General features: G+C 36.4%; 2 protein-coding genes across 2 annotated transcripts; both read right to left on the bottom strand.

The window, feature by feature from the left end:
* Window positions 1-7,420: 7,420 nt before the first annotated feature.
* LOC125660489 (E3 ubiquitin-protein ligase TRIM71-like) lies at window positions 7,421-9,863 on the bottom strand. Its single transcript, XM_048892327.2, has 2 exons — window positions 9,486-9,863; window positions 7,421-9,384 (listed from the first exon to the last, which is right to left on the bottom strand). Exon 2 carries the CDS (start codon window positions 9,367-9,369, stop codon window positions 7,750-7,752), a length of 1,620 nt encoding a protein of 539 aa, XP_048748284.2. The 5' UTR covers window positions 9,370-9,384; window positions 9,486-9,863; the 3' UTR covers window positions 7,421-7,749.
* Window positions 9,864-14,726: 4,863 nt separating this feature from the next.
* On the bottom strand, window positions 14,727-16,364 carry LOC125658616 (E3 ubiquitin-protein ligase TRIM71-like). The gene has a single exon (XM_048889924.2). The coding sequence runs from the start codon at window positions 16,362-16,364 to the stop codon at window positions 14,727-14,729; it is 1,638 nt and encodes a 545-aa protein (XP_048745881.2).
* Window positions 16,365-18,345: the final 1,981 nt, after the last annotated feature.

The raw sequence follows: 18,345 nt of genomic DNA, 5'->3' as shown, positions 1-18,345 counted from the left end.
TCTCAATGCACGTTATTTAATTTGTATGCACACACTGTTGCAGTTATGAGATTCCATTTTTCAAAAAATAATAATTCATTGCTTAACTATCAGCAATACTTGTCTATTCATTTCAAATGCCTAAATTTTGCAGCCCTTCGCGGGTAATGGTGACGTCTCCATATGCATGTACAATCAATCAATATTTTCTAGCTGAGTAACTCAGTAGCTGAACTGCAGATCGCGAATTCGGGTCCAGCAGGCATTTTTTTTATTTTTTTTTTTAAAAAAAAAAGAAGTTCAGATTGCTTTCTACTAAAACTGCATTTTATTACTAAATAAAAGTAAATTTGAAAGTGTTCAATTCCAAATTATTGTTGTACATATCATTCACTTTAAATCAATATCAAATTTCTCTGGTTTAGCATACCTCCTTAAAATTAATAGAGTTTCAAAAGTGTCATATTCTACACTGTAGACAATGTTGATAGAGTATAGATAACATACTTAAAGATTGTCAATATTTCCTCCACAGGACAATCTTCAAGGATGTTATCTATGTCATGTAGGGGAAACATTGACAATCTTTAATGTTATCTATGTCATGTAGGGGAAATATTGACAATCTCTAATGTTATCTATGTCATGTAGGGGAAATATTGACAATCTTTAATGTTGTCTATATCATGTAGGGGAAATATTGACAATCTTTAATGTTGTCTATGTAATGTAGGGGAAACATTGACAATCTTTAATAATATCTATGTCATGTAAGGTAAATATTGACATTCTTTAATATTATCTATGTCATGTAGGGGAAACATTGACAATCTCTAATGTTATCTCTGTCATGTAGGAGAAATATTGACATTCTTTAATAATATCTATGTCATGTAGGGGAAACATTGACAATCTTTAAGTATGATATCTATGTCATGTAGGGGAAACATTGACAATCTCTAATGTTATCTCTGTCATGTAGGGGAAATATTGACAATCTTTAATGTTATTTATGTCATGTAGGGGAAACATTGACATTCTTTAATATTATCAATGTCATGTAGGGGAAACATTGACAATCTTTAAGTGTGTTATCTATGTCATGTAGGGGAAACATTGACAATCTCTAATGTTATCTATATCATGTAGGGGAAACATTGACAATCTTTAAGTATGTTATCTATGTCATGTAGGGGAAAGATTGAGAATCTTTAATGTTATCTATGTCATGTAGGGGAAAGATTGACAATCTTTATTGTTATATATGTCAAGTTGGTAAAATATTGACAATCTTTTAGTATATTTTCTATGATCTTGAAACATTGTCTGCAGTGTAGGATATGACACTTTTGAGATTTTCAATATTTCCCCTACAGGCACTGGTCGCGGTAGTTCAGTGGTAAAGTGTTTGCTTCGCAACAGGGAGGTCGTGAGTTCGAGCCCCGCTCATGGCATGGCCGGGTCAAACGAACGATGTTAAAACGGGTTGTGATTGCTCCTTTCCTAAACGCTCGTCATTTATAAGTGATAATCACGGTTCTTTCATATATGTCCTTAAAAACCGAGGTCTCGTATCACGGCAGGCGTTGGCACGAAAAAGAAACATTGCTGCTAAGGCCCTGAGCGCTAATCATAGGTCTAAATTTGTGGTACTTCACATACAGCTGGTGACGTCTCAATATTAGTGAAAAATTCTCAACGAGACGGAAAACATTCAATCGATCTCCTAGAGGACACAAAATGTTGTAATATATTTTCTCTATAGAACTTGCATTGTAGAAAACAAGAAAATGGGGTTTTCATAAAAACACGGTAGATTTTTCTCAGTAGATTAAACATTTTAAGATAACATTGGTCCCGGATTTAATGTGACCCTTTGATCCAACGATAATGTATCACCACACCACTGGACGATGTTCCTGTGAATAAGTTATGACGTCTGTATACTAATAATAACACCTTGTTATTTTTCGATCTTAAAATTCAAACCCCCTACCATGGACCTGGAGTATTGGCGTGAAAGAAGCTAAATCTACGATATCTTGCTCACATTTTGAAGCCCTTGACCAGAGTGGGTATGGTGGTCGCCCACGTGGATTTTCGCCCCGGGTACTCCGGTGTCCTCCCATATCAAAGCTCCTCCAACGCTAACATCCAAGCCGATGATAAACAGGAGTATGAAAATTGTTTTAAAAAACAAACCAAGAAACAAAAAACAACAACAATATAAGAACCAAAAAAAATGTTTTTCAAGCAAGATACGCGTAGGTGTGCTGTCTGGATTACGTTTCTTCATGCCAAATGATTATTACAGGAAAAATTTAATACAATCGTATTTCTTCGTTTTACTACTGTTGTAATGTTTGAGGCAATGTGAAAAACAAGGAGAGTCGTTACAAATAACAAGCATCGAGAAGGATTTTTAATAGAAATTTTTCTATACCTACGAAAGAAATGATGCAGCAACTTAGGGGTATGCCTCCATCCGACTATTTTGTATGTAGAACTATCATTCTTGTCTTCAAAGGTTTACATGGTTTAACTCCCAATTATTTAGATGTTTTTCAGTATGATTACGAAATTAGCAGCAAATCTACCACGGGAGAGGTTTAATAAGTTGCTAGAACTTGTAACTAATCCATATATATATCAATACAATAAAATATGTTCAAATAAAAAAAAACATTAAATCAGAGTACACATGTAATTCATTATATATCCAGAGGACAAAGACACAATATTTTGAATGTCTTTTTAATTTACGATTCAGTTCTGTAATACGGTAATATGTCCCAAAAAATAAAAATATTACCCAATATTGAAAACTTTTAAATCTGCTTATTTTAGTTTTTCACCCTGAAATTTAAAAAAAAAAACACACACACACGCATTTTTATTGTTGTTTTCAGTTTTACGAGGGCTGTTCGATATGTAATGTGTATTGTACTATATCTCAAAAGCATTCGACTCAAATAGTGAAATGAACACTATACATCCCTTTAAAGTATTCTCCGCGGTTTGAAATACATAATTTCAATCTCGGAATCCATTTCTGAGATGCGTCACGGTACGTTGATTTAGCTAGACCTCTGAGGCACTGACTGATGACTGAGCCAAGGGCTTGTCGGGACTTGTAACGACGACCATATAAGAACTTGTTAAGTTTTGGAAAAAGGAAAAAGTCGCATGGGGCTAGATCTGGAGAGTATGGTGGGTGTGGCAAGATGATAACCTTCTCCGACTTCAAACATTGCTCAGATCCTACTTTAAACATTGCTCAGATGTATATGTGATGGAGCATTATCATGAAGTAGACAAGCATGCCTAAATCCTGACACAGGGCGTCGTTTATGATAATATTTCTTCAGCTTTTTTAGTATAACATCTCAGTAATACCGACCTGTAACACTTTTGCCCTTTGGCACCGGAATTTGTACGGCTATATCGTCACATGAGAAGAATATGCAATAAAGAACCTTCTTTGTGCTTATGGCAAATTTTGACAAAATTCGCCGCACACGAGAAAAGTGATTGCCATAAAGAGGCAATGGAAAGAGGGTTTACGATAAAGGAGGAGGTTAAAGATGTTGAAGAATGTCTTTCAAAGACGCACGAAGTCGAGAAGAAGTCTAACAGAGAGAATTTGCTTAAGATCACAAACATTTTGAAGTTCCTTGCCCGACAAGGAATTGCTCTTCGGGGTGACAAAGACGAGAAAAACTTTAATCATCTTCTCATGCTAGAGGCTAAACGCGATCCCCAGCTTCAGGAATGGCTACAACGCAAGACAAATAAGTATGTTGCTCCAGATATACAAAATGAAATTTTGCAGGTGATGGGGTTGCAGGTTTTGCGACAAATTGTTGCTTTCATCAAATCGTCTGAATTCTTTTCAATAATGGCAGACGAAACACGAGATATTTCCAACAAAGAGCAACTTGTTTTATGCATTCGATGGGTTGATCAAAATTTTTACCGCTCATGAAGATTTATTAGGGATGTACTGTCTTTCTGACATTGGGACTAATTCAATAACCCTAGCAATTAAAGATGTCCTTTTGAGGTTTGATCTGCCTATCAACAAAGTACGAGGCCAGTGTTATGACATTAGCTGCTTCTATGGCTGGTTCAAAGACAGGTGTTGCAACACAAATTCATGCACTTGAACCCAGAGCCCTTTACATACACTGTTATGGTCATGCTCTTAACCTAGCTTGCAGTGATTCTATTAAGGGATGTAAGTTGCTTAGAGACACCCTGGACATTGCAAAGGATATAACAAAGTTGATTAAAGAATCTCCAAGAAGGGGGATGATAGCGGGAATAAGGGTTTTGTGTCCCACAAGATGGACAATAAAAGCCGGCACATTTTTGAGCATTTTGTCAAACTATGAAATTCTAAGAAATGTTTGGGATGAAAGCCTCCAATACGTGCGTGAGGTAGAAATGAGAAACAGAATTAGGGGAGTGGCTGTTTATATGTGCAGGTTTGATTTCTTCTTAGGATGTTTACTGAGTGAAAAACTTTTACGTTATAGTGATAATTTGGCAAGGGCTCTGCAGGCTCCAAATCTCTCGGCGAGTGATGATCAAAAATGAGTGCTTTGCAAAGTCTCCGAGATGAGACAATCTTCACTCAGTTTTACGAGGAAGTTGTTGAAAAAGCAAAACAGATGAACATCGATGATCCTGTTCTTCCTAGAAAACGCAAAATTCCTCGTAAACTTGATGATGGGACAGCAGCACATACTTTTTCATCGTGTGCAGATATGTATAGGAAAGATTTCTACGAGGCATTAGATCTGCTTTTAGCTGGCATAAAATCTAGATTTGACCAACCAGGTTACAAAGTTTATGTTAATCTTGAAAACTTCGTAATTAAGGCTTGCACAGGTCAAACGTTTGAAGAAGAATTCAATTTTGTCACGACCCTATATGATACAGATTTGAAGCCAAAGGATCTTCACTGCCAGCTTATGATGTTAAAGACTGTTTTGCCAAAAGACTTAACGCCAGATATACCAAGTGTGGTTGAATTTTTCAGACATTCAAATGAAAAAAGTCTGTCTGCCGAGATCCTCAAAATTCTCAAACTAATTTTGGTACTTCCTGCAACTAACGCTACCAGTGAGCGCTCATTCAGCGCCTTGAAAAGATTGAAAACATCACTGAGATCAACAATGAGCCAAATACGAATAAACAATTTGCTTTTATTGCATGTTCATAAAAATGAGACTGATGAACTGAATCCAGAAAAAATAAATGAGGAGTTCGTAAGTGAAAGTGAACACAGACTGGCGATTTTTGGAAAGTTTACCGAGTACTAAATACCTTATGACTCAGAAATGATTGATAACAAAATGATCAAGATATAAAAAAAAAAAAAAAAAATCCTTAACACCCCCCCCCCCTCCAAAAAAACAAACAAACAAAACTTTAAATTAAAGTTGAGAGGATTTCTGGGAAATTAATTAGATTCTATGTACATAATTAGATTTATGTACATGACGTACACCTCAATGCCTGCACATATTTATGCAGTTATCTTTTTACTAATGGTTTTGTCGATATCACTTTTTTGTTGTAAATTACTTTGGTGTGGTGCCCCCCCCCCCCCAAGTGAAATTGCTTCCTACGGGCCTGTTGTATCAATGTAATAAGCTGTTCCGCAAGTACTGACTTTTCTGGTTCGGAGGTCTCAATCTCCATGTAGAGTTGTCGTTCGTTACTCTCTTAGACACATGATGTATGAGCTGATAGTAGAGAGTGCGGAGGTCTATGAGAATTACCTAAACACCAGCCTAGTCTCGCTTTCCTCAGACTCTTTCGACTTTGCACGAGCGAGAGTCTGGTATGGTTCCTATTTTAATTTTGTGATTTCAAATCGAGGCTTACCGAGAAATCGTGCGAGAGCGAGACTAACACCCGTACACACACCCCAACCCCCAACCCCACACCCCGGTTTTACGACATTTGTTAGTTAACTCCTCTTGAATGATCACAACATAGTTGGATTACCTCGAGTCCCTTCTTTGAGTGCCATTTACTCACGGGTGATTTGAGTCAGTGGTTTTGTTCATGCTAACTTCCTAGTGGTTTGAGTCGTATTTACTCACGGATGATTTGATTTCACTTATTCATGTATGCTTTGAGTCTCTTTACTCACAGTTGTTTTGAATCCCATTTACTCAAGGATGTTTTAAGTCATATTTACTCACAGATGATTTGAGTTTCATTTATTCACGTATGCTTTGAGACCCATTTACTCACGGATGTTTTGAGTCCCAATTACTCACGGATATTTTGAGTCCCATTTACTCACGGATGCTTTGAGTCCCATTTACTCACGGATGTTTTGCCAATTACTCACGGATATTTTGAATCCCATTTATTCACGTATGCTTTGAGTCCCAATTACTCACGGATGGTTTAAGTCCCACTTACTCTCGGATAGTTTGAGTCAGTGGTTTGGTTCGTGCCAACTTCCTAGTGGTTTGACGCTCGCTTCGCAACCTTAAGTTCCAGATTCGTTTCTCGATCCCCACGCCGCAATATATATATATATATATATATATATATATATATATATATATATATATATATATCTAAGACGTTTATGATAGATGGTGCTTGTTCGTTCCCCCAAGTACCCGATATTAGAAGTGAATTAAATGCTAATTTTGTAGTTGAAAGCAAATTAATTTTACACAGTCACAAATTTACATTTTACATGACACAATTTACCTAAAGAGTGCTTAAATGTGATATATATAATAAACTTCGATCAATATCCATTTCTTTTGAAAACTTTGTAAGCGATAACATTTCGCAATCTTTGTTTACAAAACAAATAATAAACTCTCTCAAATGAGCCTCTTTGATAATGTCTAACCTTGTTTTTGTGAGACCTTTTAAACATACTAGACAGTAGATTTTGGTCATTAAAAAAACGAAACAAAATTGAGATGGAAATCGTGGATCTGTCCCATTAAAAGAATATTTCGTTCAATCCTCACACTTAGGTTTTGGATTCTAGAGGTATCGTTTTTTCCCTTATTAAATATCAATAATATAATATGCTTTAACGTATATATATGTTTAACTGTTTTGCAATGCAAATCCGCAAAAGAATCCAAATAATATCAGTGTTTCCCCAACTCTTAATTCTGTATTTTTTATAGAAGTTACAATATTGATCACTGTTCGTTATCTTCACCTTTTTATGTCGGTGATCACCACTTTGTTGGCCCCACAAATACACAGACAATGCTATATATAGAAATGGCATGATTTAGATTCTATCAATGCGTTTTCGCGGAAAATGCTCGTTACCATTGGATTACTTATGTACAACGTCAAGAACACGCCAAATATGTATTCGATCAACTTTTTGAGAAACATGTCTCTGCAAGGACATTTTTCGACTAGAAAGAATTCTCAATTGGCCAGTTCGACTTTAATCCACAAAAAAGTAACAATTCGAATTCTCTCTTCATTCAAGAAAATAATTCTAAAATGTACAATTCTTCATCGACGTTTCAAACATTCAGGAGAAGTCGGACATTTATTACGTCATATTACGGATTTTCTATTATATCAAATCACGTACAACATGCATTTAGAATTTATCATATTCATGTAACTGTAGAAAGTCCTTTATTATCTGTACAACGACTTTTATGCACGGCATGTTTTTATTTTTCATTACTATCTTTTTATTTTGGTCTTTCCCATTTGTGTCAAGCATTGAATCCCAGGTCTATGAAATCCTTATTGAAGAAACCGAATCTTTATAACATCTCTGGATAAATTATCTGCAACATACAGGTAGTTATCCAAACCGACGCACAGTCCCCAGGGCTGCACACGTGGACAGTCTATAAATGTAAGAAACTTTCCGTTTTGATCAACAACGTGGACACAAGCATTATCTAGATCTGAAACAAGAATATTACTCAGGCTGTCGGTAGTTATACCTTTCGGTTTGAATTCAGTTTTGCGCAAACTTGATGGATTTCCTTTATACCAGAACCTGAGTTTCCTATCTTGACTCAAGACCACCACTGCGCACGCATCTCTGTCTGCCACACAGATATCAAAGTTCCTGTTCTCACTAATGTATTTTGAGTTGCCACCAACTGAATACAAAGGCTTCTCTTTACTTTCAAACTGGATAATTTCCTTCTCTTCACGCCCATGATATCGAACAACTCTAGTTTCTCTTCCGTTATTTACACTTGTCATGACGACCAGAATATCGTCAGCGGAAGTGATGCAGAAGCCGCGAACTCCCCAGCCATGTAGACTGATCAATTCTTCACTCTGTTCACGTTTAACAATGTGAATCGTCCTGCCACCCTTTTCCGCGTAAAGAAGATGGCCTTGATTTGTCACTGATACAAGTTTTTCGCCTGACAGTTTGGTGTCGATTGACTTCTTAGTGGACTTGTCATTCATATCAAATAGTTTTATTTGATCGCCATTTCCCGTTGCCCATATCCCAATCCTGTCTAGAAATGCAACACCATAAAGGTGAGAATAACCAGTCGCTATTCTATGGACCATTAGCGGTGTTTCCATCAGTCTGACTTTTGCTATAGCGGTGGACAGTGTTCCAAACATTTCACGGAGTTGTACAGAGTCGATCCTCTTTGTAGAGAAAACCGGCATCGTCAGCACGGGATCGTCTGATAGATTTTTGTAAATCTTGTTGTTTGGTGTAAAGTGGAAGACTTTGTTAATGTCGTTAGAGTCTAGTGTTTCTTTTAATGAGGACACGTCCCTGTCGATCTCGGTCAAATTCTGCTGGACTTCTGTTCTTGTTGTCGTCAACAGTTCCACGTGATTTTTCCTGATACTCTCAATTTCGGACTGCACTTCCTTAACAATTTGATCAATTTCTCTTTTCATTTCTTCTCCGTGTTTAGACACAGTGTCTAGAAGTGTCGTGCATTCCTTTTCTAGATCCACAATTCGCTTCTCCATTTTCGAAGCTTGATCCGCGTGTTTCACTCGAATATTTTCTTGGAGATCTGTTATCTTTTTTTCAAACGCTCTCTTCTTTTCATCAAAAATGTCTACAATGTTTTTAAATCGATGACCGGCGTGTTTTTCAGATGTTGCGCAAATGAAACAGATTGGTACAGTGCACTGCTGGCAGTGCATTTCACACCACTTGTTATCATATAATGCACACGTTGGATACACAGGGGCGGATTTCCTGGACTGGAATCTAACGACTTTGGGATCCTCGCATTCCTCCGATGAGATGTGATCTCCTACACAGGTCTTACACAGTTTGACAAGACACGTATCACAGTGCATCTGTACCACATTCTCTTCACATAATTCACAGTGTAGGACGTCCTGGGCTCGGTTGTGAGGGTCCATCTTTATTTTAGATTCCTGAAATGAATTACGTCAGAGATAGAAACAAACACGCATCATTATTTCCGTGTGTTGTATTTGTTATACACTCTATAAGTATGATAATCTAGAGTCCTCACCTAATCTCTCACAATGGCGGCCGTCCACAACAGCAAAAGATAAGGCAGGTAATCCATGCTTTAAATCTTGACGCAATTGCTGTAAATTGCATTTGAAATTAACTAAATTTCAGAAGTTGTGTTTTCTACACGATGGATTATGTCAGAGATCGTAACAAGCACGCATCATCATTCCCTCCTGTTGTATTTCCTTATATAGTATATAGGGCCGATACCCTACCGTAATCAAGAGTCCTACCTAAACTATCACAATGGCTGCCGTCCTCGACAATAAAAGATATCATATCATCCCAGGCATGTGACCCGTGATTTAAATCAGAAAGCGATCGGTGTATATTGCATTTAAGGAGGTACTCTACATCGTCCTAATCGCTGACTTCCTTTTAAAACATGAATGAAAATATAAATATTTACATTTATTCTTTAATGCATGAGAGAATTTTGAAGGATATTTGTTGATAAATGCAAGGATCGAATCACTGTAAATCTGTTAGGCGTATGGACACTGTCTATCATGTCGTCTGCATCTAGGCCGACAGGAACCGGTTATTTTGTAATTAATAATAGTAGGGGTCTATACCATACCACCTTCTAAAAAGATTATTATAACCCTACCTGATCCCACCTCTGGTATATCCAGGGAACCGTGTTTGCCCAACTCTCTATTTTGTATTGTTTATGTGAGTTATGAGATTGATCACTTTTCGTTATCTTTACCTTTCATTAAGGGGGTGGTATGATATAGACCCCTACTATTATTATTACAGACAAAATCCGTTTCAAACAACACAAGTGCACCTCATTCGATGGCAGAGAAGTTGGTATTATGATAAAGGCAATGCTTTCTTAAAGAGGTAGTATCATAACTGCAACGATGTGTGCAAACAAATTTAGTGAATTTTCTCAATGCGCGTTATTTAATTTGTATGCACACATCGTTGCAGTTATGAGATTACATCTTTCAAAAAATAATTCATTGCTTAACTATCAGCAATACTTGTCTATTCATTTCAAATGCCTAAATGTTGCAGCCCTTCATCGGTAATGGTGACGTCTCCATATGAGTACAAAATTCTCGAGGAGGTCGTTAAACAATATGCATGTAGAATCAATCAATCGATAAAATGTCATTTCCTAGTTGAGTAACTCAGAAGCTGAACTGCAGATCGTGGATTCAAGTCCAGCAGGAGTTTTGTTTTGTTTTTTAAGGAAAAAAAGTTCAGGTTGCTTTCTAATAAAACTGCATATTTTTTTTACTAAATGAAAATAAATTTGAAAGTTTTCAATTTCAAATTATTGTTGTACATATCATTCACTTTAAACCCATATCCAATTTCTCTGGTGTAGCATTCATCCTTAAGGTTAATCGATCTTCGTGTGATGTCATAGGTTTTTGCAAAAATCTTTATCAAATTAAACTTTGCGCATGAAAGAAATCTATCTTCAGAGGAATTTTATTTACTACATAAAATAAAAAAAATTTGGTAAACTATTGATATTGAAAAAGTGTATATTTTCTATAGATAATCTATAATTTAAAAAAATGTTGTCAAGGGCAATAACTCCTATGCTGGTATTTCTCCTACTGCATGTCTATTATGTATGATTTCCCTAATATCCACAATTAATTTATACATATTTATGAATTAACAGTTTTCTTAAACTGTTGACATTTAAAATTTGTCATTTCAACAAGATTTTATCGATTTTAATTCTTCTGTACAACGAAAATGTGTGATTTTCTGATGTTAACATATACTTCCGGTTTTTTTATGTCTGACATCTTTAAAAATGTGGCAACATACACATTTTCTATGGTTATTGTTTAAATTTAACTATATTGAATGGAAATTAATACAGTTTTTGCACTTTTAACCATTATTATTGATAAGTCACATGAGGATCGATCGACCTTAAAATGAATTGAAATTCAAAAGTGTCATATCCTACACTGTAGACAATGTTGATAGAGTATAGATAACAAGATCGGTAAAGTTGGCTACTAGTAACTGGTTACTTAAAAAGAGAAAAGTTGGCTACTAGTAACCAGCTACTAGTAACTGGTTACTTAAAAAGAGAAAAGTTGGCTACTAGTAACTGGTTACTTAAAAAGAGAAAAGTTGGCTACTAGTAGCCAGCTACTAGTAACTGTTTACTTGAAAAGGGAAACGTTGGCTACCAGTAGCCAGCTACTAGTAACTGGCTACTTGAAAAGAAAAAAGTTGGCTACTAGTAGCCAGATATTTGAACCAGGAAAAGTTAGCAACTAGTAGCCAGCTACTAGTAACTGTTTACTTGAAAAAGGAAACGTTGGCTACCAGTAGCCAGATACTAGTAACTGGCTACTTAAAAAGAGAAAAGTTAGAAACTAGTAGCCAGTTACTAGTGACCAGCTACTAAAAATAAGAAAAGTTAGCTACTCGTAGCAATTTACTACAAAATATAAAAGTTATAATTACTGATAGCTCGCTACCAGATGAATGTTAATGAGTTTGAAAATTATTATCTATCAGATTTATATCTAAAGAGGACGAGGAGTCGTATAAATTGCATGCTCAATTAACCCCAATTACATAACGTTGCAATGCAAAATACGAATAAACTTTTTCCACTGAGCGTTTACTTTAAAAATGTTACGGATTGAATTCAGACCTTCATTCATTTGATATACCATCCATTTTGAGATATCTATTACTTTTACAATTTGATTCGAGTTACCCTGAAATTTCAACATTTCTGTGAATACCGTAAAGAACTTTCTGTTTGTATTAGATATCTGACGAATTTACTATACATATGGCAAGAAGTGATAGATAGTGTTTTGATACGCCACGAATTTTCAGATATCGCTCTTAAGGAAATCAACTACTTATACATTTTGATTATCGGTACAATGAAATTTCAAGATCTGTGTGGATACCTTAAGGAACTCCGTGTTTATATTATATATTTAACTAACTTACAACGATACGTATGGCGAGTAGTGATATTGGGTATCGTGATATGTCATGATTTTTCAGATATCACACATAAGGAAGTCAGCTACTTATATGATAGATTTTCATCAGATTGGTAATTTTAAAATCCGCCCCCCCCCCCTTGAAAAATAAAATTATAAATTAAACCGATATCGGTAAATCGGCTGTTTCCGTCGACACGTTGTAGGTTAATGCATCAATTTAATTAAAAACAAATCTTGTCTACCTTCTCCAGTGTAGCGGTTAGAGAAGAACCGATTTTAATTAGATCATCATTGACTAATTCATGTTACACTCTACATATACAGACCTCTAATGCTTTAAAACTATATTATGATCTACAAGGGAACACAGTCAAAATGTTTGCAAACGAAATGTGTCATTCAGATATATACCAAAAGTTGAAAATTCCATCCTTTCTGTGAGCGGGATCTCCGTCCGAGTACGTCAATGTCGATGTTCGCACATGTATTAGGCTAATATAAATGTTTGCCGATGGAATTTCTTTAAGATTTGTCTCAGCAGCAGGTTTAAAATATGTATGGCGGAATCTTAAATATTAACGGGATGTCATCGATGTCGGAACATTACTTATCCATTCTGTATAATTTATTACTTCCAATAGAATCTTTTCACACACACATACATAGCTGAGCTGCAGCACATTGACACGTATGACGTCATGACGTACCACGTGACTAGGTAGCTCATTAGTGAAGATTTGTAAAGCGGAATCTTTGAATATATGCAGAAAAAATGCATGTTTGTATCAATTATTGGGAGTAAGGAAACAATATAAAAGCAAAAACGTGCTTTATTAAGGTTATACTCCTGATTTTAATTACATTAAAAATCGTGGTAAAAACCCTTTATTTAAAGATGCTTTGAGTGCCATTTACTCACGGATGCTTTGTGTCCTTTACTCACGGGTGATTTGAGTCTCTTTACTCACAGATGTTTTGAATCCCATTTACTCAAGGATGCTTTTAGTCACATATACTCACGGATGATTTCAGTTTCATTTATTCACGTATGCTTTGAGACCCATTTACTCACGGATGTTTTGAGTCCCAATTACTCACGGATGCTTTGAGTACCAATTTACTCTCGGATAGTTTGAGTCAGTGGTTTGGTTCGTGCCAACTTCCTAGTGGTTTGGTGCTCACTTCAAGTACCCGATATTAAAAGTTAATTAAATGCTAATTTTGTAGTTGAAAGCAAATTAATTTTACAGTCACAAATTTACCTTTTACATGACACAATTTACCTAGAGTACTTAAATGTGATATATATAATAAACTTTGATCGATATCTATTTCTTTTAAAGACTTCGTAAGTGATAACACTTCGCAATCTTTGTTTACAAAACAAATAATAAATTCTCTAAAATGAGCCTCTTTGATAATGTATAACCTTACTTTTGTGAAACCTTTTTAAACACAATAGACAGTAGATTTTGTTCATTAAAATTAACAAAGAAAATTGGGATGGAAATCGTGGATCAGTCCCATTAAAATAATATTCCTTTCAATCCTCACACTTAGGTTTTGGATTCTAGAAGTATCTTTTGTTTCCTTATTATCAATAATATAATATGCTTTAACGTATATATGTTTAACTGTTTTGAAAATCCGCTAAGAAATCAAAATGATATCCGTGCTTCCCCAACTCTTAATTCTGTATTTTTTATAGAAGTTACAAGATTGATCACTGTTCGTTATCTTCACCTTTTCATGTCGGTGATCACCACTTTGTTGGCCCCACAAATACACAGACAATGCTATATATAGAAATATCATGATTTAAATTCTATCAATGCGTTTTCGCGGAAAAACCTCGTTGGAGTACTTGTGTACAACCGTTGAACGTCAGAAATACGCCAAATCTGCATTCGTTCAACTTTTCGAAAAACATGTCTCTGCAAGGACTTTTTCCGAATAGAAAGAATTCCCAAATTGGCCAGTTCGATTCTAATCCACAAAATAGTAACAATTTGAAGTCTCTCTTCATTCAAGAAAAGAATTCGAAAACGTACAATATTTCATCGACGTTTCAAACATCCAGGAGAAGTCGAACATTTATTACGTCATATTACGGAGTTTCTATTATATATATTAAATCACGTACAACATGTATTTAGAATTCATCATATAACTGTAGAAAGTACTTTATTACAACGACTTTTAGCCACGACATGTTTTTATTTTTCATTCCTATCTTTTTATTTTGGTCTTTCCCATTTGTGTCAAGGTCTATGAAATCCTCATTGAAGATACCGAATCTTTATAACATCACCGGATGCATTATCTGCAACATACAGGTAGTTATCCAAACCGACGCACAATCCCCAGGCCCGCACACGTGGACAGTCTATAAATGTAAGAAACTTTCCGTTTTGATCAACAACGTGGACACAAGCATTATCTAGATCTGAAACAAGAATATTACTCAGGCTGTCGGTGGCTATACCTTTCGGTTTGAATTCAGTTTTGCGCAAACTTGACGGATTTCCTTCATACCGGAACCTGAGTTTCGTACCTTGACTGACCACCACCACTGCGCACGCATCTCTGTCTGCCACGCAGATATCAAAGTTCCTGTTCTCACAAATGTATTTTGAGTTGCCACCAACTGAATACAAAGGCTTCTCTTTACTTTCAAACTGGATAATTTCCTTCTCTTCACGCCCATGATATCGAACAACTCTAGTTTCTCTTCCGTTATTTACACTTGTCATGACGACCAGAATATCGTCAGCGGAAGTGATGCAGAAGTCGCGAACTCCCCAGCCATGTAGACTGATCAATTCTTCACTCTGTTCACGTTTAACAATGTGAATCGTCCTGCCACCCTTTCCCGCGTACAGAAGATGGCCTTGATTTGTCACTAATACAAGTTTTTCGCCTGACAGTTTGGTGTCGATTGACTTCTTTATGGACTTGTCATTCACATCAAATAGTTTTATTTGTTGGGCATCTCCTGTTGCCCATATCCCAATCCTGTCTAGAAATGCAACACCATAAAGGTGAAAATAACCAGTCGCTATTCTATGGACTATTACCGGTGTTTCCATCAGTCTGACTTTTGTTATAGCGGTGGGTTTGGTTACAATGTCGGACAGTGTTCCAAACATTTCACGGAGTTGTACAGAGACGATCCTCTTTGTAGAGAAAACCGGCATCGTCAGCACGGGATCGTCTGATAGATTTTTGTAAATCTTGTTGTTTGGTGTAAAGTGGAAGACTTTGTTGATGTCGTTAGAATCTAGTGTTTCATTTAATGAAGACACTTCCCTGTCGATCTCGGTCAAATTCTGCTGGACTTCTGTTCTTGTTGTGATCAATAGCTCCACGTGATTTTTCCTAATACTCTCAATTTCGGACTGCACCTCCTTAACAATTTGATCAATTTTTCTCTTCAGTTCTTCTCCGTGTTTAGACACAGTGTCTAGAAGTGCCGTGCATTCCTTTTCTAGATCCGCAATTCGCTTCTCCATTTTCGAAGCTTGATCCGCGCGTTTCACTCGAATATTTTCTTGGAGATCTTTTATCTTTTTTTCAAACTCTCTCTTCTTTTCATCAAAAATGTCTACAATGTTTTTAAATCTGTGACCGGCGTGTTTTTCAGATGTTGCGCAAATGAAACAGATTGGTACCGTGCACTGCTGGCAGTGCATTTCACACCGCTTGCTATCATGTAATGCACACGTTGGATACACAGGGACGCATTTCCTGGACTGGAATCTAACGACTTTGGGATCCTCGCATTCCTCCGATGAGATGTGGTCTCCTACACAGGTCTTACACAGCTTGACAAGACACGTATCACAGTGCATCTGCACCACATTCTCTTCACATAAGTCACAGCGTAGGACGTCCTGAGCTCGGTTGTGAGGATCCATCTTTATTTTAGATTCCTGAAATGAATTACGTCAGAGATGGAAACAAACACGCACCGTTATTTCCGTGTGTTGTATTTACTATACACTCTATGAGTATGATAATCTAGAGTCCTCACCTAATCTCTCACAATGGCGGCCGTTCACATCAACAAAAGATATCATATGATCCAAGGCAGGTAACCCGTGCTTTAAATCTTGACGCGATGGGTGTAGATTAGATTTAGAACCACACCACAGTAGATCGAACAATATACAGCGCTGGTCAGAGTATTTATATTTTCCCTTGTAAACCTTAAACTTTCAACTATTTATGATTTGGAAAATAATAATTAATTATTTTAAAAAAAATTACACAATTAATTTAATTACTGTTGCACTGTTTGGAGCAATGTGAAAAACAAGGACGGTCTTACTGCTAGAGTGATTTCAATAGAAATGTTTACACACCGATACAGCAAGTTATTGTGCTGCCCTGTATAGAAACTAATTGTGTTATCCTGTATAAGGAAAGGACATCATTATTATCATTATGAAATGTATGCACTTTGACTACTTGTATCAATGTTGTAAGCTGTCCCGCAAGTACTCTCTCTTCTGGTGCGGAGGTTTTTGAGAAAGCAGACGTTAGCATGACAAAGCCTTCTCACTGTTTTAAGCGTAAGCGCGATGTGTAGGTAGAGAATTGTGATACTTGTATCAGGTGCGGATCCAGGAATTGCGGTTAGGGGAGCAACTTTTTGAGGCAGGGGGTCTGTGGGCCGTTCAGAGCGAAGCCCTGACGCCAAAAATGTTCTCCCAATAAAAGTAATTCAATAAATCAAAAGATGTTGTCATTTATTTCTCCGAGAGTGGAAGAAATCATTGCTTCTTTTATAGTTTACATTTTCCAAACCAAAATACCCAAATGTACCTTAAAATTTCAAGGACCGAGGGGGAGGGGGTGCCGGCTGCGCCTCCTCTTAAATCCGCCACTGTAATGAAATGACGTCTCTATACGATGCAGAGGTAGAAAATTGTAGCTGCAATAATGTAGCCCTCTCTGATTTTTTTTTTGATTTTTTTTTTTTTTTAGGAGAGGTCAGAATTTAAAAAAAAATTGGTAATGGATAGGGCTACATTATTGCAGCTAGAAAATTGTGGCACTGCAATGAAATGAGGTCTCTGCACGATAAAAAAAAATTGTGGCACTTTAATGTAATGACGTCTCTATGCGATGTATAGTTATAGAGAATTGTGGCACTTCAATAGAGAATAGCGGCACTTCAATGTAATGATGTCTCTATACAATGCATACCGGTAGAAAATCGTGGCCAGTGGCGTAGCTTCCATTGAGGCAACCGAGGCAGCTGCCTCGGTAAAAAAAAAAAAAAACCTTTTACGTGGTTAAAATGTCGATAGCTTCTGGGGGGCTGCGCCCCCCAAGACCTCCTGCCTCGGTAATATTCGAACCCAAGCTACGCCTATGGTGGCACTGCAGTGTAGTGACGTCTAGCTGTATGCGAGTAAAGAAAAATCAGGAATTCGAGACTTTACTATAACAACTGAACAAAACTAAAAATTATGCCTCGTTCACACGGATGCGCATTAAATTTTACTTCGCATCAAATTTGATGCGAAGTAAAATAATGCGCATTAAATTAATTCGAATTAAATAGCGTTCACACGGCGGTAATATTTAATGCGAAGTAAACTAATGCACATTAAATTCGTATGCATCTCCATTAATGGGTGCGTGAAATAAAGTAAAGAATAGACTATGTTATTGAAAATTATTTTTATAGATATTTTAATGAATATTGTGTAGATGCAGAATTCTTTGTTCAAAACGCTATATAGGCCTACATGTAGTATACTACATGTTTACAATTTACATGCATAACTGATCTACACATAAGGAGTTTTGTCGTGTTTATCTATATGTTCCCAAGAAATTACTTGTTATTTCCTCTGACGACCAGCATTCAATCTAGACAATATATTG

The sequence above is a fragment of the Ostrea edulis genome, chromosome 9, assembly GCF_947568905.1.
Source record: "Ostrea edulis chromosome 9, xbOstEdul1.1, whole genome shotgun sequence".
In the NCBI taxonomy this organism is placed as follows: Eukaryota; Metazoa; Mollusca; class Bivalvia; order Ostreida; family Ostreidae; genus Ostrea; species Ostrea edulis.
This window is presented reverse-complemented; position numbering and strand designations above follow the sequence as displayed.